The sequence below is a fragment of the Oncorhynchus kisutch genome, linkage group LG5 (genome assembly GCF_002021735.2).
Source record: "Oncorhynchus kisutch isolate 150728-3 linkage group LG5, Okis_V2, whole genome shotgun sequence".
Taxonomy (NCBI): domain Eukaryota; kingdom Metazoa; phylum Chordata; class Actinopteri; order Salmoniformes; family Salmonidae; genus Oncorhynchus; species Oncorhynchus kisutch.
This window is the reverse complement of record NC_034178.2, coordinates 40,015,615-40,042,602: the sequence shown is the minus strand read 5'-3', so window position 1 is coordinate 40,042,602 and position 26,988 is coordinate 40,015,615. Positions and strand designations below refer to the sequence as shown.

Sequence of the window (26,988 nt, the reverse complement as noted above, 5' to 3'; positions counted from 1 at the left end):
TTCCCCCACCCCTGAATTCTACCTTGGACTAGTATTGCCATAATTTAGTGGAAGACAATAACAGTTTGCATGTAATTGTGGTTTTATATGATAATTTTGAAAATGCCAATGTTGACTTATTTGTTCAGAATTGATGCTGACCTCATTAGATGAGATATTTAACAATGCAACATTCTTTTCTTTTTTGCTCTCCCTTTCTTTTTGATCATACGGTATTTGCAAACACTGCGCTGTCTACATAGCTACCAATTTAAAGGCATGAGCCAATAAAAACCGGACAAGGGTTAAATCCCTATGTGTTGCTATGGAGACCATGACAGGTTCCGTAGTACCGATTTGACAGGCGCATGGAAGGGTACCGGAGGGACCAGGTCTGAAAGGGAAGGGGGAGTGCCAAAGAGGTACACGTTCTATCCATTGGGTGAATACATGTCACATGTTCTATTTCGGAACGCTAATGCATAGGTTTTTTTCCTCACACCCCTGTTCCTCCACTCTCGCTGGTTTATTCCAAGTGTATCGTATTCAACAATATCCAATAATGGTGTAGCTAGAGTAGCAGGAAAGAAGCACGAGAGTATTTCCAAGCAGGGAAGTACAAGGCCTTCGTGGAAGGTATGGCAACAACATTTTATTTCGTTATGAAAGTCCGTTCTTGGCCTCGGTATTCTAGTTGTATTTCTGCGGTCAATGACCGTGTTAGTCTGAGCATGTGCATGCTAGTCGTGAGGGACCTTTTTTGAGCTGACAGCAACCTTCCTTGTCTGACTGACAGAGCTGGCTGGCTAGCTACTAGCTAGACAAGAGGAACTTCAGTGCATGCGTGCAATAAACAGGAACACACATCAGTTAGAAGGCCTACACGGAACTATTTTGTGGATTAGATAAAAAAAATGAATGCAGATGCAAGGATCAGTTAGCTGGTGCTCAGCTCTTGCATGCTCATTTGCATGGGCTGCACACCTACGAACACAGCGCTTGCCTCCCTGGACACTTTTGGAGGGGATAGGTCGGTGCCTTTTGAGACCGTGTCCCTTGAGTCACAATGTCGTGAGGGGGAAGGGTTGGTTATTTTGACAAGTGCAGCATGTCTGAACTAGAGGCCTTAATGGGTCCAAAACGTTGGACCCGTTGCGAAATGGACCTGGGGCTTTCCCATCTGGACTCCATAGGCATAAATGTATATTTTTTTTATATAGAGACCCGTTCCTGAACGGACCCAAGGACAACCAGACCTGGTCAGAGCCGTTTCGATCCAAGTGAGGGAAGCAGCAGAAAAGTCAATTTTGAAGATGGTTTATTAACTGGAGTTGTTAAAGTATGAGGTAGAGCAAGGTGGCGCTCTTAGCAGGGGCTGTGCTGTGCGTAGGCTACTGTGAGTGTGAGCAAGTGACACTGGGAGGAGAGAGGGACCGAAGGTAACAAACCAAGCCAACTTGTGCCATAGTAGACTAATAGCTGCCTTAGCTAGGTTATGTGCCATCCAATATGATTAACATTACTACTGGCCTTGCCTGCATGAAACCGGGAGAAGCGAGTTAAGCTAGCTAGCTAGGCTAATTGAGGCTGCATGCGCATTCTCATCCTACAGTTACAAATCTCCATTCAGAATATAAAGTAGCAGCCTACCTGTTGGCTCTTGGTCATTGTAGCCTATCCTTCTTTAATTAACTGATTAGATATCTTCTAACTTTTGCCCCACACGGAGGCTCTATGACTGTAGCCTATTGCTGCTTTGGTAACTTATGATTGACCAACAACAAGCAGCAGCATAAATTATACACTTTTTTTCTTTCTTTCTTGCAGAAGTCATGTTCGGATCTGTATTGGTACTTCCGGACAAGTCAGTTAAAATGACACATTCCCGTGACCGGTGACAATCAGATCTGACCCGTGACATTATTTCAAATTCTGGATCCAGACCCCTATGGGTCCTGGATCGGGTCTTGAGTGTTTGGGTACAGGTGGATCCGTGTAGACCTGGCGTCTGAATGTTCATTGTCGTAACAGGCTAGTTATAGTATCCTTGGCTCTTTCAGTGACCCAAATGAGACCAACAAGATAGTCTACATGACTACCCCACAACTCCGTTCAATGTGTATGTTTTTTGTATGTGCATATTACATACTGTGCCTTCAGAAAGCATTCATACCCTTTGACTTATTCCACTTTTTTTTACAGCCTGAAATCAAAATGAACTAAATATATTTTCTCACCCATTAACACACTATATTTGCATGTTACATATTTTTGTATTTATTCTTACAGCTCTGTCAAGTTGCTTGTGATCATTGCTAGATAGCCATTTTCATGTCTTGCCATAGATTTTCTAGATGATTTGAAGTCAAAACTGTAACTAGTAACTCAGGGAAATTAAATGTCTTGGTAAGCAATTCCAGTGTATATTTGGCCTTGTGTTTTAAGTAATTGTCCTGCAGAAATGTGATTTTTTTTTTTTCTTTCTTCCCAATGTCTGTTGGAAAGCAGACTGAAACAGTTTTTCCTATAGGATTTTGCCTGTGCTTAGCTCTATTCTGTTTCTTTTTATCATAAATAACTCCATAGTCCTTGCCAAGCATACCCATAACATGATGCAGCCACTGCTATGCTTGAAAATATGAGGTGGGACTCATTGATGTGTTTGATTTTCCCCGAACATAACACTTTGTATTCAGGACCTAATGTTAATTTCTTTATTTGAATTTAGTGCAATATTGCAAACAGGGTGCATGTTTTCGTTTTTTCTTTCACTTTGTCATTTAGGTTAGTATTGTGGAGTAACTACAATTTTGTTGATCCATCCTCAGCTTTCTCTTATCACAGCCATTAAACTCTGTAACTGTTTTTAAAGTCACCATTGGCCTCATGGTGAAATCCCTGTGCGGTATCCTTCATCTTCGGCAAATGAGTGAGGAAGGATGCCTTTGTCTTTGTAGTGTCTGAATCTAGGCTTATTCATACACCATCCAGAGTGTAATCAACAACTTCACCACACTTAAAGGGATATTCAATGTCTGCTTTTTTATTTTATTTTTACCCATCTATCAATAGATGCTCTTCTTTACAAGGCATTGAAACCCTCCCTGGTCTTTGTGTTTGAAATTCACGACTCAACTGAGGGACCGATAGATAAGCGACAGTAGCAGCAGCATACAGTATGTGTGGGGTACAAAAATGAGGTATCCGTGAGAAAATAATTTTTAACACTACTATTGCACACAGTCCATGCAATTTGTGACTTGTTAATCCAATTTTTACTCCTGAACTTATTTAGGCTTGCCATAACAAAGGGGTTGAATACTTATTGCCTCAAGACATTTCAGCTTTTCATTTTTTATTCATTTGTAAACATTTCGAAAAACATAATTCCACTTTGACGTTATGGGTTATTTTGTGTATGCCAGTGACAAAATATTTAATTCATTTAAAATTCAGGCTGTAGCACAACAACATTTGGAAAAAGGTGTAAATACTTTCTGAAGGCACTATACCCATAGTCACTATGTTAGCTGTCAAACTGGAGAAAAGTATGCTCTATTACAGTGAAGCGCCTAGAATTTCCTCTAGGCTTTTGAGGTTAATTGTACTGGGACTCAATTTTATTGCTCAGTATGACTGAAAATTATTATGGATAGAGTATCTCCCCTTGGACCCCAGGCCACAGTGCTCTGGGAGAATCATTCGGAGTAGTGTGTTCAAATAGTACATTCTCAATTTACAGTCATACCCATCATAGTGTGCGTTAGTGGCAGGTTGGCATTTATTGAGTTGACTCATACTGGAAGCAGCTCTGCATGCAGTGGTCACTAGCTGGCACAGCCACAATGTCAAAATCAGATTTGAACCTTATCCCTAACCTTAACCAAACGCCTAACCTTAAATTAAGACCAAAAAGCACATTTTTGTTTCTATTAATTTTTACGATAGAACCAATTTAGCATTTGCAGCTTGCTCATCCAGTGGAAACTGCTCAGTTCTGCCTCAAGGGCAAGACTCATGACAAAAAAACTTCTGTGTGTGTGATTCTCAACACACTCATATTAACCAACTTAATCAGCTGTTCAGGTTTCAGAATGTATGACCACAACATGCTATTTGCCAAGGCACTGATTCAATTTCATTCAAGGCTTCTGAAATACTTTTGAAAGATGCAAATCTATGCTATTGGAATATAGTAGCATTATTTTATGGTTCATATCCTAATCTGTAAATAAGCAGGAGGGGGCACTGACCTTACCCCTTGGCTTGCCCCTGTCCCACCATAATGCCTCATCAAATATTTGTATTTATTTACCTCCTTATGGAGAGCTAATCCTTTCCCCACAGAGATCATCATTTTGGGGCGGCAGGTAGCCTAGTGGTTGGGGCAGTAACTGAAAGGTTGCTGGATCGAATCCCAGAGCTGACAAGTCGTTCTGTCGTTCTGCCCCTGAACAAGGCAGTTAACCCATTGTTCCCCAGTAGGCCGTCATTGTAAATAAGAATTTGTTCTTAACTGACTTGCCTAGTTAAATAAAGTAAAAAATAAAATCCCCCACAGGGAAGAGACCTGGTCATGGGGGGGATTGGTTTCTGCAGACTTTAGCTGTATGAACCCACCAGCCCAGGCCTCTTGTCTTCTACCAGGGAATACCAATTAAGCCTAGCTCTCCACTGCATCCCAGGGAAAGAGGGATAATTAAAGACTGTTGCTGTCATGGTAGTCTGGGCCCCTTTGTGGATGGACGCTTGGCGTTAGTTTGAACCAGGAGTGTTAGTGAGTGTCTGCTGGCTTGTAACTGAAAAGTAATATTTTTTTCATCCACGACTAAAACAAGATTAGTTGTCGATTTCACTTTATTGACTGAAACTAGAGTTAGTTCAAAGTAAGCAGTTAGACAGTTCATGTCTAAGGGCAGGCTAGCCTATATTTACCATTATGACACTGAGGTGTCCCAGTGTAAACATTTCTTAAAACATTGAGAATGGTATCAGAGCAGAACATCCAGCCAAGGGTTTTGGAAGACCTTGGGAGACCCTGACTATCATGACAAAACAAGGGCATAGCAGGCCAGTCACCCAGCTGCATCGAAGATCGTTTACTGGTAAGGAGTCAAGTCAGTCAACATCTGGTTTTGCCAGTCTTGTCTAGTCCTCCCAGTGGCAGGCTGGCCCACAGCTGGCATAGACATGCTAAATGTCTTCTAATGAGGCCAGGGCTTTCAATACTCTATGTTCACTACCAGTGATCATGCCTGACCTATTTTTCCCTTTGTAGGGGAATGGTTATTTTGCGATTGAGTCATAGAATAGTGTCTGGGTTGACGCATATTACGAATCTGCGGCTTTGGGAGTGCTGTTTGATACAGTTATTTATAGAGTGGAGTAAGTGAGGAATGTTCGGTATGGGAGGAGATACTGTGGTTTTGTTATTTAGGTTTACAGGGGAGTCAGCAGGATTTTAACACGTAACAATTAGGCTTAAGGCATCAGCATGTTTCAGTTTAGGAACAAGTGTGCTCTCATACTCTCTTAAAAGACCTTCGCTTGAAGTACCGCAATAGTATGGTTTGTTTGTTTTGAGACACCTTAGTCAGTATACACTTCCTCAAAATAGTCTGAATTAATCTAAGATAACTCAAGAAATCTGTTTATTAATTTTGATGTTTTTGCCTGGGGACCTTAGTCGTGCAATAGATGTTTGGTGCAGTATTTCACAATTAAAAATGTGCATGAAAACAAGACTTCTCTCGTTGAATGACACCAACCACTTTATTGAAAATTCCTTACTGTTGACCAATCACTGACGAAAGGACATAGACTTCGGCTCTGGACTTTGGCTTTCCTCCAGAAAAAATGTGTGCCCGAAAAAACCCTCACCAAAGTCAAAAACGTCACAAAATGTTATCATCATATTTCCAAAAACTCTTCTGAATTGTTTTGTCTGGAAAGCATGCAGACGCCTTAAGTGGCATTCTATATTAAGATGTAGAGAAGAACAGAGCAGGCAGGTCCCTTGGTACATCTGGTGTGGGTGTTGTAGTATGCCCCACACTGCCTTAGGGAATGGGCCACGTGTGGCGGAGTGTCAACACTCACACACATACGCACAAGATACCACTGCCATGCATCCAGTACACACACCTGGAAGGGGGCCAGACTCTCTTTGTACTACTCAGCTGTGTAAGTCTATCAGAGGCAGACGGCTCAATTACACCTCAGTCCTATCGGGCCTCTGGATCAAGGGAGACTTTCTCGCTCTCGTTACACACTCCAACAAATGTAGTACACTGACTGTCATTTTGGACAGTACTCATTGACCATTCTACAACCTCAAGGGATGGCCTACATTTGATTTCCATGGAGTGAACAAAATCGACAGCATGAACTTAAATTGTAAGTTATTAGCATTCTCACAAATCAATTTCGTACTTCAGAGTCTCTTAAGAACCACAAGATGGCATTTCAACATTTAATTACTACAAAATTCTACATTCTGTGATCAATTTGAAATTGAACTAAATTAATTCATAATGATCAATAAGAATTCAGTCGATGACCCGTGGATTCTATGAGATGCCACCAAAGGTTTTATAAAAAGTAATGTCACTGCATTTGCATCTGGGTTGAATAAATCACAATGAAAGAAGATATTTGAAATGTTAACTGTTCTCAGCACACTTTTCAGACCAGGTAGCTGTTACTTTTTCCAAAGTCAAGACATAACTTTAATTTATTGATAAAACCAAGCAGAATTTGCCATCCATTTGGGTTAGATTCAACCATTACTTCCATGGTAATCGTTTGCCATTTACTGGCCAACAAGCTATGCAATAATGATTGATTAGCAGATATAGCAACTATTGAATCAGTAATTCCCGTTTCAATCGGAACCCAAATGAATCAAATATTCTACTGCTTCTTCAAAGAACTGTAAACCTCTGATTGTAAATCCACATCAAGCCAGACAAAGTCCTTTCTAAAAAAATTAAGAACCACTTCTCTCAGAGGAAGCCACCTTGCTGGGAGCCCAAATCTCTCTCAATAAATTTAAAAGGGCATTGGATACCATCAATAAAGGCAAATCACCTGGCTGGGACGGTATTCCTCCTGAGATCTATTTAACATTTTGGAATCTGTTATGTTCACTATTGCTCAAAATAATTAGCTGAGCCATTCACGAAGGGTTCATTTGTGAGCGATGTGAATACAGCAATAATTTTGCTTTTATTTTATTTTTTAAATGTAAGGATGCCACCTAGTGTTATCACCATCACCCACTATCTTTTGATAAACACACATTAAACTGTTTAACAAAATGTTATCCCATCTAGAGACTTTCTTACCCAAATGTATCCACAAGGTTCAAAGCAGGTTTAAAAGCATTCATCCTCAGATAACCTCAGACTGTTACATATCTTAGAAGCTTCATCAGAAACAACACCTCTTTAGGCTGTATTATCCCTCAATGCAGAAAAAGCTTTTGATAAACTAGTATGGTCATATCACTGGTCTGTCTTTAAAGACATGGGAATTGACTTTAAAATCTACTGATCACTTCATATCATTATACATAGACAATATTTTACTATATCCAGACAATGTTTTACTCTATCCAGACAATGTATCTCAATTGCTTCCAAAAACATTGAAGATCGTAGATATATTTCAGCTTCATCTCAAGTTATAAAATGAGTCTAACCAAATCAGCCGTACTGCCTCAAGACCCCGATTGAGGCCTTTCCCATTTTAAATATTTGGGAGTAGATATATTTCCTCCTTTTAGATGAAACCATTGCCAGAAACCTTTTAACAGAAGCTCAAATCAGTTTAATCTGACCTCTGTAGATGGAATAATATCCTAGTTTCTTTAACTGCTACAAATACCAGCAAAATTAATATATTGCCACGGCTACATTTCTGTAGTTCAATGCTTCCCATGGTTCCCCCTTCTGGCTATTGGGATGAAATTCATAGTGCTGTTTCAAAATATTCTGTCTGGACAATCGACAGACTAAGTTCAAATAATTGTATTTAACATTCGTGACAGACGTATGTTTCTGTCAATGGAAAAAAGTGTGACAATGCTTTCAAAGCAAGGGATCGCCTCAGCACATCGGGGCTAGCTAATATGTAGAGAGCATGTTGTAGTTCTCATACTATACTGAACAAAAATATAAACGTAACATGCAACGACTTCAAAGATTTTTAGTGAGTTACAGTTCATATAAGGAAATCAGTCAATATAAATACATTCATTAGGCCCTAATCTATGGATTAGAGGTCGACCGATAATAATTTTTTTAACGCCGATACCAATTGGAGGATCAAAAAAAGCAGATACCGATTGATCAGCTTTATTTATAATAATGACAATTACAACAATACTGAATGAACACTTTTATTTTAACATATAATACATCAATAAAATCAATTTGCCTCAAATAAATTAAACATGTTCAATTTGGTTTAAATAATGCAAAAAAAAGTGTTTGAGAAGAAAGTAAATGTGCAATATGTGCCATGTAAAAAAGCTAACGTTTAAGTTCCTTGCTCAGAACATGAGAACATATGGTGGTTCCTTTTAACACGAGTCTTCAATATTCCCAGGTAAGAAGTTATAGGTTGTAGTTATTATAGGAATTACAGAACTATTTATCTCAATACCACTTGTATGTCATATACCTTTGACTATTGGATGTTCTTATAGGCACTTTAGTAATGCCAGTGTAACAGTATGGCTTCCGTCCCTCTCCTCGCCCCTACCTGGGCTCGAAGCAGGGGCACATCGACAACAGCCACCCTCGAAGCATCGTTACCCATCACTCCACAAAAGCCGCGGCCCTTGCAGAGCAAGGGGAACAACTACTTCAAGGTCTCAGAGCTAGTGACGTCACCGATTGAAATGCTATTAGCGCGCACCCCGCTAGCTAGCTAGCCATTTCACATCGGTTACACCAACCTAATCTCGGGAGTTGATAGGCTTGAAGTCATAAACAGTTCAATGCTTGAAGCACAGCAAAGAGCTGCTGGCAAATGCACGAAAGTGCTGTTTGAATGAATGCCTACGAGCCTGCTGCTGCCTACCACCGCTCAGTCAGACTGCTCTATCAAATATCAAATGGGTGGCAGCCCTAAGTCTAAATATTGCTGTTACATTGCACAACCTTCAATGTTATGTCATAATTATGTATAATTCTGGCAAATTAATTACAGTCTTTGCTAGGAAGAAGTTGTCTTCACACAGTTCGCCATGAGCCAGGCGGCCCAAACTGCTGCATATACCCTGACTCTGCTTGCGTGGAGCGCAAGAGAAGTGACACAATTTCCCTAGTTAAAAGAAATTCATGTTAGCAGGCAATATTAACTAAATATGCAAGTTTAAAAATATTTACTTGTGTATTGATTTTAAAGAAAGGCATTGATGTTTATGGTTAGGTACACATTGGTGCAACGACAGTGCTTTTTTTCGCGAATGTGCTTGTTAAATCATCACCCGTTTGGCGAAGTAGGCTGTGATTCGATGAGAAATTAACAGGCACCGCATCGATTATATGCAACGCAGGACAAGGTAGATAAACTTGTAATATCATCATCCATGTGTTAACTAGTGATTGTTAGATTCTTTTTTTTATAAGATAAGTTTAATGCTAGCTAGCAATTTACCTTGCTGTACCTGGCCTCTTGCTGTACTCGCATAACACAGTCTCCTCGCGGAGTGCAATGTAATTGGCCACAATCAGTGTCCAAAAATTATCATGATGATCATTGTAATAACATTATCATTGTTATGAAAACTTGAAATCGGCCCTAATTAATCAGCCATTCTGATTCATCGGTTGACCTCTACTATGGATTTTACATGACTGTAAATGCAGATATGCATCTGTTGGTCACATATACCTTTAAAAAAAGGTGTGGGCGTGGATCAGAGAACCAGTCAGTATCTAGTGTGACCAACATTTGCCTCATGTAGCGTGACCAATCTCCTTCGCATAGGCTATTGATTGTGTCCTGTGGAATGTTGTCCTACTCCTCTTCAATGCCTGTACGAAGTTGCTGGATATTGCCGGGAACTGGAACACACTGTTGTACACGTCAAACCAGAGCATCCCAAACATGCTCAATGGGTGACATGTCTAGTGAGTATGCAGGCCACGGAAGAACTGGGACATTTTCAGCTTCCAGGAATTGTGTACAGATCCTTGAGACATGGGGTGTTATCATGCTGAAACATGAGGTGATGGCGGCGTATGAATGGCACGACAATGGGCCTCAGTATCTCTGTGCATTCAAATTGCCATAGATTGCCTGCCCATACCATAACCCCACCGCCACCATGGGGAACTCTATTCACAACGTCGACATCAGCAACCACTCACCCACACGACGCCATACACTTCTGCGGTTGGACCTACTACCAATTTCTCTACAACGACCCTGCAGGTGGCTTATGGTAGAGCAATTAACGTTCTATTCTCTGGCAACAGCTCTGGTGGACATTCTTGCAGTCAGCATGCCAATTGCACGCTCCCTCAACTTGACATGTGGCATTGTGTTGTGACAAAACTGCACATTTTAGTGGCATTTTATTGTCCCCAGCACAAGGGGCATCTGTGTAATGATAATGCTGTTTAATCAGCTTCTTGATATGCCACATTAGTCAGGTGGATGGGTTATCATGGCAAAGGAGAAATGCTCACTAACAGGGATTTAAACAAATTTGTCCACAAAATTTAAGCAACACTTTTTGTGCGCATGGAATTTTATTTGTCACATACACATAGTTAGCCAATGTTAATGCGAGTGTAGCGAAATGCTTGTGCTTCTAGTTCCGACAATGCAGTAATAACCAACGAGTAATCTAACCTAACATTTTCGTCATCAGCTACCTTATACACACATGTGCAAAGGGATGAAGAATATGTACATAGATATATGAATGAGTGATGGTACAGAACGGCATAGGCAAGATGCAGTAGGTGGTATAGAGTACAGTATATACATATGAGATGAGTAATGTAGGGTATGTAAACATTATATTAAGTGGCATTGTTTAAAGTGGCTAGTGATACATTTTTTTTTACATGTATGGCAGCAGCCACTCAATGTTAGTGGTGGCTATTTAACAGTCTGATGGCCTTGAGATAGAAGCTGTTTTTCAGTCTCTCGGTCCCTGCTTTGATGCACATGTACTGACCTTGCCTTCTGGATGATAGCGAGGTGAACAGGCAGTGGCTCGGGTGGTTGTTGTCCTTGATGATCTTTATGGCCTTCCTGTGACATCGGGTGGTGTAGGTGTCCTGGAGGGCAGGTAGTTTGCCCCCTGTGATGCGTTGTGTAGACCGCACTACCCTCTGGAGAACCTTACGGTTGTGGGCGGAGCAGTTGCCGTACCAGGCGGTGATACAGCCCGACAGGATGCTCCCGATTGTGCATCTGTAAAAGTTTGTGTGCTTTTGGTGACAAGCCGAAATTCTTCAGCCTCCTGAGGTTGGCGCTGCTGCGCCTTCTTCACCACACTGTCTGTGTGGGTGGACCAATTCAGTTTGTCCGTGATGTGTATGCCGAGGAACTTAACTTTCTACCCTCTCCACTACTGTCCTGTGGATGGGGATCATCTCCTTTGTTTTGTTGACGTTGAGTGTGAGGTTATTTTCCTGACACCACACTCCGAGGGCCCTCACCTCCTCCCTGTAGGCCGTCTCGTTGTTGTTGGTAATCAAGCCTACCACTGTAGTGTCGTCTGCAAACTCATTGGATGTATCATGTATCTAAGTAAATGTCACTACAAAACAGATTAAGCAAATGCAACGACTTTGTTGTTATTCTGGCTGCAATGTTTGACTTGACTGTGTTATCCGTAGTTGGCTGGCTAGCTAGCAAGGGATAAGAACTTTGCCAGCATGGCAATGGAACATTTAGAACAAACGTCTGGGTCGCCTCCATAGATACAGAACAGAAAGACTGAATGACTGTGTCGCGTCTCTGGCAACCGAACCGATATAATGGACGTCCAGCCGGCTTGGGTAGCAACCCTAGATTTATGTCGAGACTATCTCGTGGAAGGATGAAATAGTATGAATAAATTTATCAAAATAATGTTTTTATATGAAAATATGTCAATTATTTGAATATGTTTGTAACCTGTTGTATAAAACTGTTAATGCCCTTGAAGCCAGTGTTTGCCGTCCCGAGACGATCCCTGCGCCAATATACCCTCAACTCTGGCGTCTCTGGCATTATCACTTAAATATGAGATGCATTTCAAACTGTGATAGGTTTTTGATGCACAAGGAATAAGCCTGGATGTGCATCAAAAGCATATCACAGTTTGAAATCTTCATCCAGGCTTATTCCTTCTAAATTAGGCCCACGAGATCATTGTTAGATATTTTGGAGGATGAATATTCTGCAGTACCCTAGATACAGGAACTGTGAAAGGAATTGGTTCATGCCAAAGCTGTCCCACAGAAGATGAAAAAAAAACGTATATGCCTTCTAAATATAGATGAGTGTTTTTTTTCCTTTTAGAGCCCCAAAAGAGCATCTTGGAATAAGAAATGGGCATATTGAGTTAAAGTTGTGGTCCACACCATTAACTCCACACCTTTTTAACTCAATATGTCCATTTCTTATTCCAAGAGGCTCTTATGTGACTTGGGATGGCCAAGAGACAGGAAGTCCAGATAAACAGTGGTAGGGAGGGTTTGTGGGGTAGGCTAGACGCCAGCCTTTCTCAGAGGACATGTTTGTTTTCCAATACAAACAAGCCACACCATGGCCATCCCAAGCCCTGTGCTGTCAGTCAGACATTGCATCAAAACAGATCTGACTCATGACAGCCTTCCCTTACCATTCCTCCCTCATCTCCAACCCTTCCCGACCCATCCCAGTCCCCAAGCTCATTTTCCTTGCTTTGGAACTCAAGGTTCATGCTTTCTCCTCCACCGGCAGGCAGCTAGGCTAATCTATATGCTAATGAGAAGATTATAATCAATGAAAGCTATGCCTGCCAGGCCCCAATCAATACGTTACAGCAGCAAACCACTGAAATGTTTGCATTTCATACAGCCAGGCATGATATAAGGTTTGATGGTCGTTGGTGTTTTTAATGTGGTGCCATCATCAAGCAGCTGATTACACATGTCTGTCTATTATTCTATAGGCAATGCATAGGCCTTAGTATTTTTTTATATAGTGACATTTGAATTCCACTGAAACCAAAAACCAATTTAATTTAGCTGATATCTATAGTCCTCTTCAATTATCTTTTCAATTAATGTGCGCTATAATGAAATGCCTCTTTTATAATTGTGGCTCTTTCATGTTTCTGTCAGATATAATTTAGATCATTAATTTGAGAAATATACTCAATAAATCTTTCAAACAGACCATAATACCCAATAATATTGCATATTTTTTTCCAGTTCCTATTAGCTTATTTGCTAGAGGATTCCCATGACGAGCATATATGATCCTATCCTGAATGCTCGTTGTGTGTGTGTGTGTAGACTATAATAATTAATGATTATAGACTGTTATAACCCATGTCCTTATGCAATAATAACAGATGGAATCAAATTTTCTGTAATAAAAAAACAAAAAATATATTTAAATAGATGGGACTAAACATTTACAGATTGGGTTTTGTACTTACCCAATATGGTTTTGATGCTGGTTAGAATATTATGTGGCTGAGGCTTCATGCTACCAAATTCAGTATTCTGGCAGGGGGAGGGTAGAGGGTGAAATCATTACCACCATCTATATTAGAGGGGGTGCTGCCGACCAATCGGCATGCTGCACTGCATGGGGATTCCATAGGCACCCTGTTGGTTGTCGCTAGGATACCACATAATCAGGAGGAAGGCAGGGGATAGGTTGGTGGGCTGTGTCTGTGTTGATGCTGGGATGGGGAACAGAGCAGAGTGTTCGTAGGGGATAGAGAGAGAGGCTGTGGTTTGGTTGGCTCCAACACACAGACACAGTCAGACAAAGAGGAGCAGCATCCTACAGGACCAGGGTCCCAGGGGATGGGGCATCACACTCCTGCAGCGCGCTGGGGGGGCCAGAGGAGGTAGGAGCATCATGGGCTTTGTCTCTGTGGCACCCTTTCTAGTATAGCCATAAGCCTTGCTGTAAAGCCATTAATGTACATATCCTATGCTCTTTTCCTATATTGATCATGGTTTTTGACTGTGTTTTGCGGTATATTTTTATTGTGTGTCATTACAAATTGGCTAGAGCTCGTTACGTGATGGGGGCTCTTGTCCTTGCTGCACTTAGCTCTGTATAGACAGCCTGTCTGTCTTTAAAGCTCTTGTCCTCTGAACTATATGCAGACCTTCAGACATGTGGTTATTTTAGTCTTGGAATGACAAGAGCAAGCCCATGAATCAAATAGAATTTATTTCTGTTAATACTGGATGTAGGGGTTTGAAGGTCCATGGATTTGTAAAATCTTGGTGTGTAGGGGATTGGTTTATGGTACTGCCCACTCCTAGTGTAGCCCCGTGCTCTAATCAACCCAATGCAGAATTCCAGCCGAGCTGGTCGAGTGGGGGTTCCATGACTGATGGATGAGTGATTCCTCTTGGAGAGATTGGGGCAGCAGCGTTGCCAGAGGGGAATCCCTCCCTGTCTAAACAGGCTATAAGATCCAGGCTGTTCCTGTGGAATGCTTCACCATGATGAGGAGGACAAGGCTTTGTTTGAACTAAAATCACTGTGTAACCAGACTAGATGTCAGGCATAAATTTCTCACTGGGGCAGGCAAGTTAATTATAGGGGGGACATCCAGATGTGAAGTAATGCTCTCAATGATTGGAATTATTGGCAGGAAAAGGCTTTTGCATTGTAGCTTATAACCATGGATAACCAGTAAACATATGGCACCTATTAGCTAGTCCAGTTCTGCGTGTGGTAGTACACACTACCAAACTTTACCGGGGAAACAAGGTGAGGTTTGCCTTCACTGGATGGTTCTTAACCTACCGTGCAATGTAGGCCTAGGCTGTATCATATGACACCTTGCCTTAACCCACTGAAAATATAATTAAGAGGGGAGAGGAAATAGCTTAGGAATTTCTGCATAGCTACTACAGACCTTTTTAATTACTTCCATCGCAACCCTACCCCAACCACTCACACAGTCAAAATCCACAATCCATTCCAAACACTCAACCTGAGCCCTATGCCCCCTCTCTTCCTCCAAGCTCCCTTAACCCCTCAGCTGTTCTGCTCTCTCAGCCACTCCATCTCATCTGCCCAGTGTACTCTGAACCTCACATCCTCTGCTAATGGAACAGTATGGCACTAGGGGGACAGTCAGTCACTGGGATGCTTCTGCTGCTCTAGAGTCCACTACTAATCTGCTAATTTTCACATGTTGGAGACAGAAAGGGTTCAGTAGCCAAACGCTTAATATGAGCCTGATAGTAGACAGTTTCAGTATCTGTGTACTTTAACTTGGTTGAAGTCATTATCACACCAGCTGTGATTAGATACTTTTATTTAACTTAAATGTGTCACTGGAATTCATTGTTTTTCAGAATTTACTCTTCTCCCCTTATTTCACATCATGCTCACCATTAGACATGTTGAAGAAAGTGAGTTGTTGCTGTGGTAATCTGAGAATGGCCCCTGAAAACTCAATTCCTCTTCTCGGTTATGTATTTCAATGCAAAATCAAACACAACTGAATGGCTTTGTTCACTAGAGAGCTCACGCATAGTGTGATGGGGCCTGTGATGATGTGGACTGCATCTAGGCCTAGCTAAAGTATTGGGTGACATTATATATTTTTTGTCTCTACTCCAGCACTTTGTATTTTAAATGCTACAATGACTGAGGTTAAAGTCCAGACTATCAACTTTAATTTGAGGGTATTTTCAATCATATTGGGTGAACCATTTAGAAATTACAGCAGTTTGTGTACGTAGTCCCCCCCCCCCCATTTTATGGGACCAGAAATATTGGCACATTCACTTCTATATGTGTATTAATGGTGGTGGAAGATTGTTTTATTAAGGCAGTACGCTAGGGCTGTCCCCAACTAAAAAAAAAATTGGTCGAACAAGAGTCATCTGTTCCTTCGACTGGTTGAAACGTGTATTTTTACATATAGACACACCCCATGTGTTTTTAATAAAATCAACTATATGTAGGCTATTGTCGGATGCTTTAAGCACACTGTAATTTAAATAATCAAGACACACAAATGACTCGAGGGAGCCAGAGAAGGCCTAACCAATTTGTCATGTGATTAATAAAAATTATATCTATCTAAATGAAAATTATACAAATCAAAAAGTAACTTCTATTGCCATTGCCAACTATGTTATGTACTAATACATTAAGCCTACAAATAAACATTGCAGCCTGCAGGTAGAAAATATTCAGATAAAAAAAAAAATATATATATATATATATATAAATAAAAATAAATTATGCTGGCTATGCCTGGCCTGTCTGCAAGGAACTCGAAACATTGTATCAACTTGGTCCAGCCTCAAGCTTGCATTAACAAATTTGCAACATCGTATAAAATATTCTGGGTCCTCAGTTTCCAGAGCCAGTGAGCTCCAGACAGACACAGCTGTAGACTATTTGTGCAAGGGATAAGAAGTAATCAGGTAGGCCTATTTTATGAGTTTTTTTTCCCTTTCACATCGAGTGGTTATCAAAAGGGAGAGTGCTGGAAAGATTTTTCCAAGTGGGCTAAATTGAGGATCTATTGTCATTCTCAATGGATGTAAAAACAGGCTCTGTTTACTTTCTCTTTAGTGGTGGTGAGTTAAGACAATCAGAAATACTATCAGATCCCCAAATGGGCACATGTATAAGCCTACGCTTACTCAACATTGACATGAGCACTCCAAACAAAACACAATTTAATAAACTGACAACCTGTAAATGGAATGAAATAAACCAAAACTTGGTCATCTCAAGTGTAGCTTAGGTTGTGCGAACAATATGTCCACTCCAATATGTTGAATGCATTAACAGATGTTACAGTAGCCGAACAAACATTGTAAATCAAACTTTATTTGTCACATGCACCGAATACAACAGGTGTTGTACCTTACCGTGAAATGCTTACTTACAAGCCCTTAACCAATAATGCAGTTCAAGAAAGAGTTCAGAAAATATTTACCAAATAAACTAAAGTAAAAAATTATAAAAAGTAACACAATAAAATAACAATAAACGAGGCTATATGCAGGGGGTACCGGTACTGAGTCAATGTGCAGGGGTACAGGTTAGTCAAGGTCATTTGTACATGTAGGTAGGGGTAATGTGACTATGCATAGATAGTAAACGGCGAGTAGCAGCAGTGTAAAAATTAATGGGGGGTTTGGGATCGTCAATGTAAATAGTCTGGGTGGCAATTTTATTAATTGTTCAGCAGTCTTATGGTTTGGGGTAGAAACTGTTAAGGGGCCTTTTGGTCCTAGACCGCTTGCCGTGAGGAAGCAGAGAGAACAGTCTGACTTGGGTGACTGGTGTCTGACAATTTTCAAATCAAATTTTATTGGTCACATACACGTGATTAGCAGATGTTATTGCGGGTGTAGCGAAATGCTTGTGCTTCTAGCTCCGCCAGTGCAGTAATATCTAACAAATTACGCTACACACACACACATCTAAGTAGGAATAAATAAAGACTATATACATATGGACGATCGGCGTCAGAGTGGAACTTACTAAGATACCATAGTATAGAATACAGTGTATACATATGAGATGAGTAATGCCAGATATGTAAACATTATTAAAGTGACTAGTGTTCCATTCCTTAAAGTTCCCAGTGATTCCTAGTCTATTCCTATAGGCAGCAGCCTCTAATGTGCTAGTGATGGCTGTTATAGCAGTCTGATGGCCTTGAGATGAAACACATTTTGGGGTTTTCCTCTGACACCGCAGAGTATATAGGTCCTGGATGGCATGAAGCTTGGCCCCAGTGACGTACTGGGCCGTATGCAATACCCTCTGTAGCTACTTACGGTCAGATGCCGAGCAGTTGTCATACCAGGCAGTGATTAAACCGGTCCGGATGCTCTCATTGGTGCAGCTGTATAACTTTTTGTCTGGGGACCCATGACAAGTCTTTTCAGTCTCCTGAGGGGGTCAATGTGGTGTCGTGCCCTCTTCACGACTGTCTGGACCATGATATTTCATTGGTGATGGGGACACCAAGGAACTTAACTCTCAACCCGCTCCACTACATCGATTTTAATGGGGGCCTGTTCGGCCCATCTTTTCCTGTAGTCTAGGATCAGCTCCTTTGTCTTGCTCACATTGAGGGAGAGGTTGTTGTCCTGGCACCACACTGCCAGGTCTCTGACATCCTCCCTATAGGCTGTCTCATCATTGTCAGTAATCAGGCCTACCACTGTTGTGTTGTAAGCAAACTTAATGATGGTGTTGGTGTCGTGTTTGGCCATGCAGTCGTGGGTGAACAGGGAGTTCAGGTGCGGACTAAGCACACACCCCTGAGGAGCACCTGTGTTGAGGATTAGTGTGGCAGATGTGATGTTGCTTACCTTAACCACCTGGGGGTGGCCCGTCAGGAAGTCCAGGATCCAGTTGCAGAGAGAGGTGTTTAGTCCCAGTGTCCTTAGCTTAATGATTAGCTTTGTGTGGGCACTATGGAGTTGAATGCTGAGCTGTAGTCAATGAACAGCATTCTCACATACAGTGGGGCAAAAAAGTATTTAGTCGGCCACCAATTGTGCAAGTTCTCCCACTTAAAAAGATGAGAGGCCTGTAATTTTCATCATAGGTACACTTCAACCATGACAGACAAAATGAGAAAAAAAATCCATAAAATCACATTGTAGGATTTTTTTATTAATTTATTTGCAAATTATGGTGGACAATAAGTATTTGGTCACCTACAAACAAGCAAGATTTCTGGCTCTCACAGACCTGTAACTTCTTCTTTAAGAGGCTCCTCTGTCCTCTTCTCGTTACCTGTATTAATGGCACCTGTTTGAACTTGTTATCAGTACAAAAGACACCTGTCCACAACCTCAAACAGTCACACTCCAAATTCCACTATGGCCAAGACCAAAGAGCTGTCAAAGGACACCAGAAACTAAATTGTAGACCTGCACCAGGCTGGGAAGACAATCTGCAATAGGTAAGCAGCTTGGTTTGAAGAAATCAACTGTGGGAGCAATTATTAGGAAATGGAAGACATACAAGACCACTGATAATCTCCCTCGATCTGGGACTCCATGCAAGATCTCACCTAGTGAATGACCTTCAGAGAGCTGGGACCAAAGTAACAAAGCCTACCATCAGTAACACACTACGCCGCCAGGGACTCAAATCCTGCAGTGCCATACGTGTCCAGGTCTGTCGGAAGTTTGCTAGAGAGCATTTGGATGATCCAGAAGAAGATTGGGAGAATGTCATATGGTCAGATGAAACCAACTTTTTGGTAAAAACTCAACTCGTGTTTAGAGGACAAAGAATGCTGAGTTGCATCCAAAGAACACCATACCTACTGTGAAGCATGGGGGTGGAAACATCATGCTTTGGGGCTGTCTTTTGCAAAGGGACCAGGACGACTGATCCGTGTAAAGGAAAGAAGGAATGGGGCCATGTATCGTGAGATTTTGAGTGAAAACCTCCTTCCATCAGCAAGGGCATTGAAGATGAAATGTGACTGGGTCTTTCAGCATGACAATGATCCCAAACACACCGCCCGGGCAATGAAGGAGTGGCTTCGTAAGAAGCATTTCAAGGTCCTGGAGTGGCCTAGCCAGTCTCCAGATCTCAACCCCATAGAAAATCTTTGGAGGGAGTTGAAAGTCCGTGTTGCCCAGCAACAGCCCCAAAACATCACTGCTCTAGAGGAGATCTGCATGGAGGAATGGGCCGAAATACCAGCAACAGTGTGTCTGAACCTTGTGAAGACTTACAGAAAACTTTTGACCTCTGTCATTGCCAACAAAGGGTATATAACAAAGTATTGAGAGAAACTTTTGTTATTGACCAAATACTTATTTTCCATCATAATTTGCAAATAAATTCATTAAAAATCCTACAATGTGATTTTCAGGGTTTTATTTTCTCATTTTGTCTGTCATAGTTGAAGTGTACCTATGATAAATTACAGGCCTCATCTTTTTAAGTGGGAGAACTTGCACAATTGGTGGCTGACTAAATACTTTTTTGCCCCACTGTAGGTGTTCCTTTTGTCCAGGTGATAAAGGGCAGTGTGGAGTGCAATTGAGATTGCGTCATCTGGATCTGTTGGGGCGGTATGCGAATTGGAGTGGGTCTATGGTATCCGGGATAATGCTGTTGATGTGAGCCATGACCAGCCTTTCAAAGCACTTCATGGCTACTGACGTGAGTGCTACGTGGCGGTAATCACTTAGGCGGGTTACCTTAGTCCCTGTGCCCAACAACACTATGGTGGTCTGCTTTAAACACGTAGGTATTTCAGACTCTGTCAGGGAGAAGTTGAAAATGTCAGTGAAGGCACTAGCCAGTTGGTCCGCGCATGCTCTGTGTACACGTCCTGGTAATCCGTCTGTCCCCGCGGCTTTGTGAATGTTGACCGGTTTAAAGGTCTTGCTCACATCGTCTACCGAGAGCGTTATCACACAGTCGTCCAGAACATTTGGTACTTTCATGCATGCTTCAGTGTTGCTTGCCTCGAAGAAGGCATAAAAGGCATTTAGCTTGTTTGGTAGGCTCACGTCACTGGGCAGCTCGCAGCTGGGTTTCCCTGTTGTAGTCCGTAATAGTTTTCACACCCTGCCACATCCGACGAGCATCGGAGCCGGTGTCGATTCGAAATTATGAGACTTAACGGTAAATGTAGTACTGATGATACTGGTGTGCCATCCCTGCGGCCTCCGCAATGGATTAGTACACCGAGACAGCAAGACATGACATAATTATTATATATATATTTTTGCAACTGCTCGACTAAAAAATGTTTGATCAACCAAACAATCGTCCGGTCGACTAAATGGGGTCAGCCCTACAGTATGCATATTTTCCCAGTTTCTTTCCACCAACGAGCGATTTAAATCGAGTTAAGGAGGAAACTGATGTCTTTCTCGGCGCAAATCATAATCCATGGTTCGTTTGTTTTAGCATTTATCAGCATTTTATAGTTTACACATTTCTGGCTCACTATAATTCAGTAGAAAACACATGGCAGTTACCAAGCTACATTCATTGGAAAATATGTTTACATCCAAATATTATTAGCATTTTGCCATTGCATTTCTTAATTGTTAAGCACGTTTGTTACTTCCCGGTTCTACTGATGTTTTCCTGCGCTCTGCCAAACGGCGTCCTTGCAGAGGAACACACTATTATTGATTGGCATGACATCATTGGGGAAGACCATTTGGCCTAATATTCTATTATTATTATTATTAATGTTATTATTATGGTATGTGTATTTGAAAATATGAATCCAGTAAATATTTACTGGAAACGCATTGAGAATTCCTGTTCACCCTACGCATCGTGCCAATAGGGTTAACCCACTTTGTGGGAATTGTAACATGGCTGATATAGAGATGATCGCCACACTGCCCCCTCCCAATGGGAAGCCACGCCCTCGTGCTTCAACTACTCAGCCCCCTCACACGTCCAGGCTGTGCGTTCAGGTGCATCACGCAAATAGGGTTAACCCACTTGGTGGAAATTGTAATGTGGCTCATATAGCGAGGATCGCTACTATGTCTATGCCCAGTGTCTGTGCTCAATTATGTGTCCCATGTTAGCACAAGTGCTGAAATGAGACAAGTACAGTATGTATACATGCAACATTTTGCATCATCTTAGGAAAGTCATGTCATACTTATACAGGTTTATAGGCTTTAGGGTTGCTTCATGAGGTTACACTGAATAGGCCAACACAGTGACTGCACATGACATGGTTGGACATGGCCCAATATGTCTGAGCCCTATGGCTCCCTTGTAACTCTCCTGTTTTGTAGGTTCAGGAGAGCTTGTCCAAAGGGCAGCAGGGGAAGGGCCAAACGAGGAGAGGGCACCATGGACAATGAACATGTGCCTCCAGCCTCCAGTGCCAGCAGCACTGGGACCACTGCCTCCAGCACAAGTACCACCAGCAGCAGCAGTGCGGGGAGGCAGGCTGTGCCTCACATCTCTGTGTACAGCGGGATTCCTGACAGGCAGACGGTTCAGGTAAACTTCAGGGTAAAAAGAAACATGCCAGTCCAGTGTTACACACACATTCACATGTTTTGCATGAACTGTCTTCCCATTGCATCCCCTGCAATAATACAATTATTGTCATTACCCTACTGCCATCTGCTGGTAAAACATGCATGTACCGTAAACTGCCCAGTATTGCACTTAGCTCACTATAGAATTTTGGAATGCTTATAATAAATGAGACTGTGCAATTTTATCTCATTGTTTATTCGATGTAGTACACTGGCATCATGCAATCTGTCAATACTAATGACAGCTGATCAGTGTTGCTATGTTTCCACGTTCCAGGCTCGGTCCTCTGCTATTTGACCCTTGACTGATGTGAAACCCAGCCTGAATTAGACTGTCAGCGTTTTGAAGGGTGACAGACTGGTCTTAGCTCTCTTCTATCCTTTACCCTTTCTCTCATCTGCATGCTCTCCTCTGCCCTTAGCAAGAGAACTAGCAGCATTGTCACTACTTGCCTACTCAACATAGTGGACTCCTGGTCCTTTGGGCTCAATAAGAGAGAAGTGAATGGATGTTTCCATCACAATCACCACCCTCTCTGCCCCCTGGAGGCTTAGGTCAGAGAACCTCTATTAGGCCATGTGCCCTGGGTCAATCCCTTTCTCCTGTTGCCTTAGCAACTGTGGTGAGGTTGTCAGTCAATTTGAGTCATGAATAAAGGACGTGCTCAGGGACCGAAGGACTTGGCATTGGATGAGAGAATACATTGGTGAGCCTACTCTCCCTAACAGGAGGAACACATTTCCACCCAAGGAATCTCTCTACCTGCTTTTAATGGATCTGTAAAAACAATGTAAATGGGAACTTATTTTTTCCAAGTATTACTCCAACCCTGTAAGTCCCCTTTTAAAGCCTGTTGTTGAGAATATTACCCCAACCGCTAACCTGTTTCTTTCTCTTTGTGTACTGAAGGTGATCCAGCAGGCGTTGCACCGGCAGCCAAACACGGCTGCACAGTACCTGCAGCAGATGTACGCAGCGCAGCAGCAGCACCTAATGCTGCAGACAGCAGCACTCCAGCAGCAGCACCTGAGCAATGCACAGCTCCAGAGCCTGGCTGCCGTACAGCAGGTGAGCAGCGGAGACGTAAGGAACTGTTAAACTAGGGAATGAAACAGGCCTCCAACAAGGCTGGGGGCTAGTGTTAAGGTTTTGACAAAGATGAGAGATGAGTCCAGTGCTGGGGTTTGGTTGGTCAATCAAACAGTTATCTTCAGATGAAGAGGAATTTAAGTGTTGACCCCTACATACTCCCTTAACGGTTCTCACCTGTCATGTCACAGGCCAGTATTGCGGCAGGAAGGCAGAGCTCCACCCAAAATGCCACTTCGTCCCAGCAAACAGGTTCATCCCAGACCACAGTGAGTGCAGTGAGTCATGTCTAGTAACTAAGGGGTTGGGTTCCAAGATGTGTAGTGTTTTTGTTGGTGAAGTTTTTTAATCCTTCCTGTCTTCCCTGTCCTGTCCCCAGATTAACCTGACCACGTCCCCGGCTGCAGCCCAGCTGATCAGTAGAGCCCAGAGTGTCAGCTCTGCACCCACCGGCAGCATCTCCCAGCAGGCCGTAATCCTGGGAAGCCCGTCCAGCCCCACCACCCTCACTGCCAGTCAGGCTCATATGTACCTGCGTGCACAGATGGTAAGCCCCCAGAAGCATGCCGACTGGCACACGCACTAGCTGGCTCAGCCGCACTTCTGGAGGCTTTGTGTGATGAAGGGCAGTGTTGGGGAGTAGTGAACTACATTTTGCAGTAGTTTGGTGGTAGTTGAACTAAATTCAAATCTTGGTAGTGTTTTATTTTGCGATGTAGCTAACTACTGAAACTACACACCACATAAAATAGGGGATTTCCTTTTTTTCGACATCAGACCTGCCTAGTTCTCACTTGAAACAGTTTTTTTGTTTAATAGGCTAAATTACACATTCTGTTAACATCTGACTCCAGAGCACAGGAGGTTGGTGGTACCTTAATTGGTAAGGAAGGGCTCTTGGTAGAGGAATCAGTGGAATGGTATCAAATACATCAAACGCATGGTTTGATGCCATTCCATTTGCGCCGTTCCAGCCATTATTATGAGCAGTCCTCCCCTCAGCAGCCTATACTGCTCCAGATTGATCTGTTCTTCCAATTTTTTTGTCTATGACATTTAGTTATGGAAATGTATCATGAAGTAGTGACCTTTAGTTAAGTACACTTATATTTCTCTTAAAGGGTAGCTTTAGTGTTGCTTACCTTGTTCCAATGTGAAGTAATTGGTAGCTTAATAAACTATATATTTTCAGATAAGCTTCCCCAACACTGAAGTGTTTGCTGTTTGTGTCGCCACTGTTTATTTTTTACATTTTATTTCACCTTTTATTTAACCAGGTAGGCAAGTTGAGAACAAGTTCTCATTTACAACTGCGACCTGGCCAAGATAAAGCAAAGCAGTTCGACACATATAACAACACAGAGTTACACATGGAGTAAAACAAACATACAGTCAATAATACAGTAGAAAAATAAGTCTATATACAATGTGAGCAAATGAGGTGCGATAAGGGAGGTAAAGGCAATAAATAGGCCATAGTGGTGAAGTAAATACAATATAGCAAGTAAAACACTGGAATGGTAGATTTGACAGTACATGAGTGTGCCAAGTAGAAATACTGGGGTGCAAAAGAGCTAAATAAATAAATAAATACAGTAGGGGAAAGTATAGATGGGCTATGTACAGGTGCTGTGATCTGTGAGCTTCTCTGACAGCTGGTGCTTAAAGCTAGTGAGGGAGATAAGTGTTTCCAGTTTCAAAGATTTTTGTAGTTCGATTCAGTCAATGGCAGCAGAGAACTGGAAGGAGAGGCGGCCAAAGGAGGAATTGGCTTTGGGGGTGACAAGTGAGATATACCTGCTGGAATGCGTGCTACGGGTGGGTGCTGCTATGGTGACCAGCGAGCAGAGATAAGGTGGGACTTTACCTAGCAGGGTCTTATAGATGACCTGGAGCCAGTGGGTTTGGCGACGAGTATGAAGCGAGGGCCAGCCAACGAGAGCGTACAGGTCGCAGTGGTGGGTAGTATATGGGGCTTTGGTGACAAAACGGATGGCACTGTGATAGACTGCAACCATTTGTTGAGTAGGGTGTTGGAGGCTATTTTGTAAATGACATCACCGAAGTCGAGGATTGGTAAGACGGTCAGTTTTATTTTTTTGAATTTTTTGTATTTTACCTTTTATTTAACCAGGCAAGTCAGTTAAGAACAAATTTATTATTTTCAATGACGGCCTAGGAACAGTGGGTTAACTGCCTGTTCAGGGGCAGAACGACAGATTTGTACCTTGTCAGCTCAGGGGTTTGAACTCGCAACCTTCCGGTTACTAGTTCAACGCTCGAACCACTAGGCTACCCTGCCGTTTTACGAGGGTATGTTTGGCAGCATGGGTGAAGGATGCTTTGTTGCGAAATAGGAAGCCAATTCTAGATTTAACTTTGGATTGGAGATGTTTGATGTGAGTCTGGAAGGAGAGTTTACAGTCTAACCAGACACCTAGGTATTTGTAGTTGTCCACATATTCTAAGTCAGAACCGTCCAGAGTAGTGATGCTGGACGGGCGGGCAGGTGCAGGCAGCAATCGGTTGAAGAGCATGCATTTAGTTTTACTTGTATTTAAGAGCAGTTGGAGGCCACAGAAGGAGAGTTGTGTAGCATTGAAGCTCGTCTGGAGGGTTGTTAACAGTGTCCAAAGAAGGGCCAGAAGTATACAGAATGGTGTCGTGTGCGTAGAGGTGGATCAGAGACTCACCAGCAGCAAGAGCGACATCATTGATGTATACAGAGAAGAGAGTCGGCCCAATAATTTAACCATGTGGCACCCCCATAGACTGCCAGAGGCCCGGACAACAGGCCCTCAGATTTGACACACTGAACTCTGTCGGAGAATTAGTTGGTAAACCAGGCGAGGCAATCATTTGAGAAACCAAGGCTGTTGAGTCTGCAGATAAGAGTGCGGTGATTGACAGAGTCGAAAGCCTTGGCCAGGTCAATGAATACAGCTGCACAGTATTGTTTCTTATCGATGGTGGTTATGATATCGTTTAGGACCTTGAGCGTGGCTGAGGTGTACCAATGACCAGCTCTGAAACCAGATTGCATAGCGGAGAAGGTACGGTGGGATTCAAAATGGTCGGTGATCTGTTTGTTAACTTCGCTTTAGAAGACCTTAGAAAGGCAGGGTAGGATAGATATAGGTCTGTAGCCGTTTGGGTCAAGAGTGTCCCCCCCTTTGAAGAGGGGGATGACCGCAGCTACTTTCCAATCTTTGGGAATCTCAGATGACAAGGAAGAGCGGTTGAACAGGCTAGTAATAGGTGTTGCAACAATTTCGGCAGATAATTTTAGAAAGAAAGGGTCCAGATTGTCTAGCCCAGCTGATTTGTGGGGGTCCAGATTTTGTAGCTCTTTCAGAACATCAGCTGACTGGATTTGGGAGAAGGAGAAATGGGGAAGGCTTGGGCGAGTTGCTGTGGGGGGTGCAGTGCTGTTGACCGGGGTAGGGGTAGCCAGGTGTAAAGCATGACCGGCCGTAGAAAAATGCTTATTGAAATTCTCAATTATAGTGGATTTATCGGTGGGGACAGTTTCCCATCCTTAGTGCAGTGGGCAGCTGGGAGGAGGTGCTCTTATTCTCCATGGACTTTACAATGTCCCAGAACTTTTTTGAGTTTGTGTTGCAGGAAGCAAATTTCTGCTGGAAATAGCTAGCCTTGGCTTTTCTAACTACCTCTGTATATTGGTTT

At 42.4% G+C, this 26,988-nt stretch overlaps 1 protein-coding gene across 4 annotated transcripts in view; it reads left to right on the top strand.

The window, feature by feature from the left end:
- The first annotated feature begins 462 nt into the window (after positions 1-462).
- LOC109891027 (polyhomeotic-like protein 2) overlaps positions 463-26,988 on the top strand; it is a 52,161-nt gene continuing 25,635 nt past the window's right edge. Inside the window, exons 1-5 of one of the 4 annotated variants that reach the window (XM_020483282.2) lie at positions 463-615; positions 21,960-22,170; positions 23,122-23,280; positions 23,493-23,570; positions 23,681-23,848. In XM_020483282.2, the coding sequence (XP_020338871.1) occupies positions 22,018-22,170; positions 23,122-23,280; positions 23,493-23,570; positions 23,681-23,848 (558 nt within the window). In that variant the 5' untranslated portion in view covers positions 463-615; positions 21,960-22,017. Of the gene's footprint in view, positions 616-21,959; positions 22,183-23,121; positions 23,281-23,492; positions 23,580-23,680; positions 23,849-26,988 lie in introns of all 4 variants that reach the window. The other 3 variants (XM_020483280.2, XM_020483279.2, XM_020483277.2) reach the window with 3 other exon arrangements.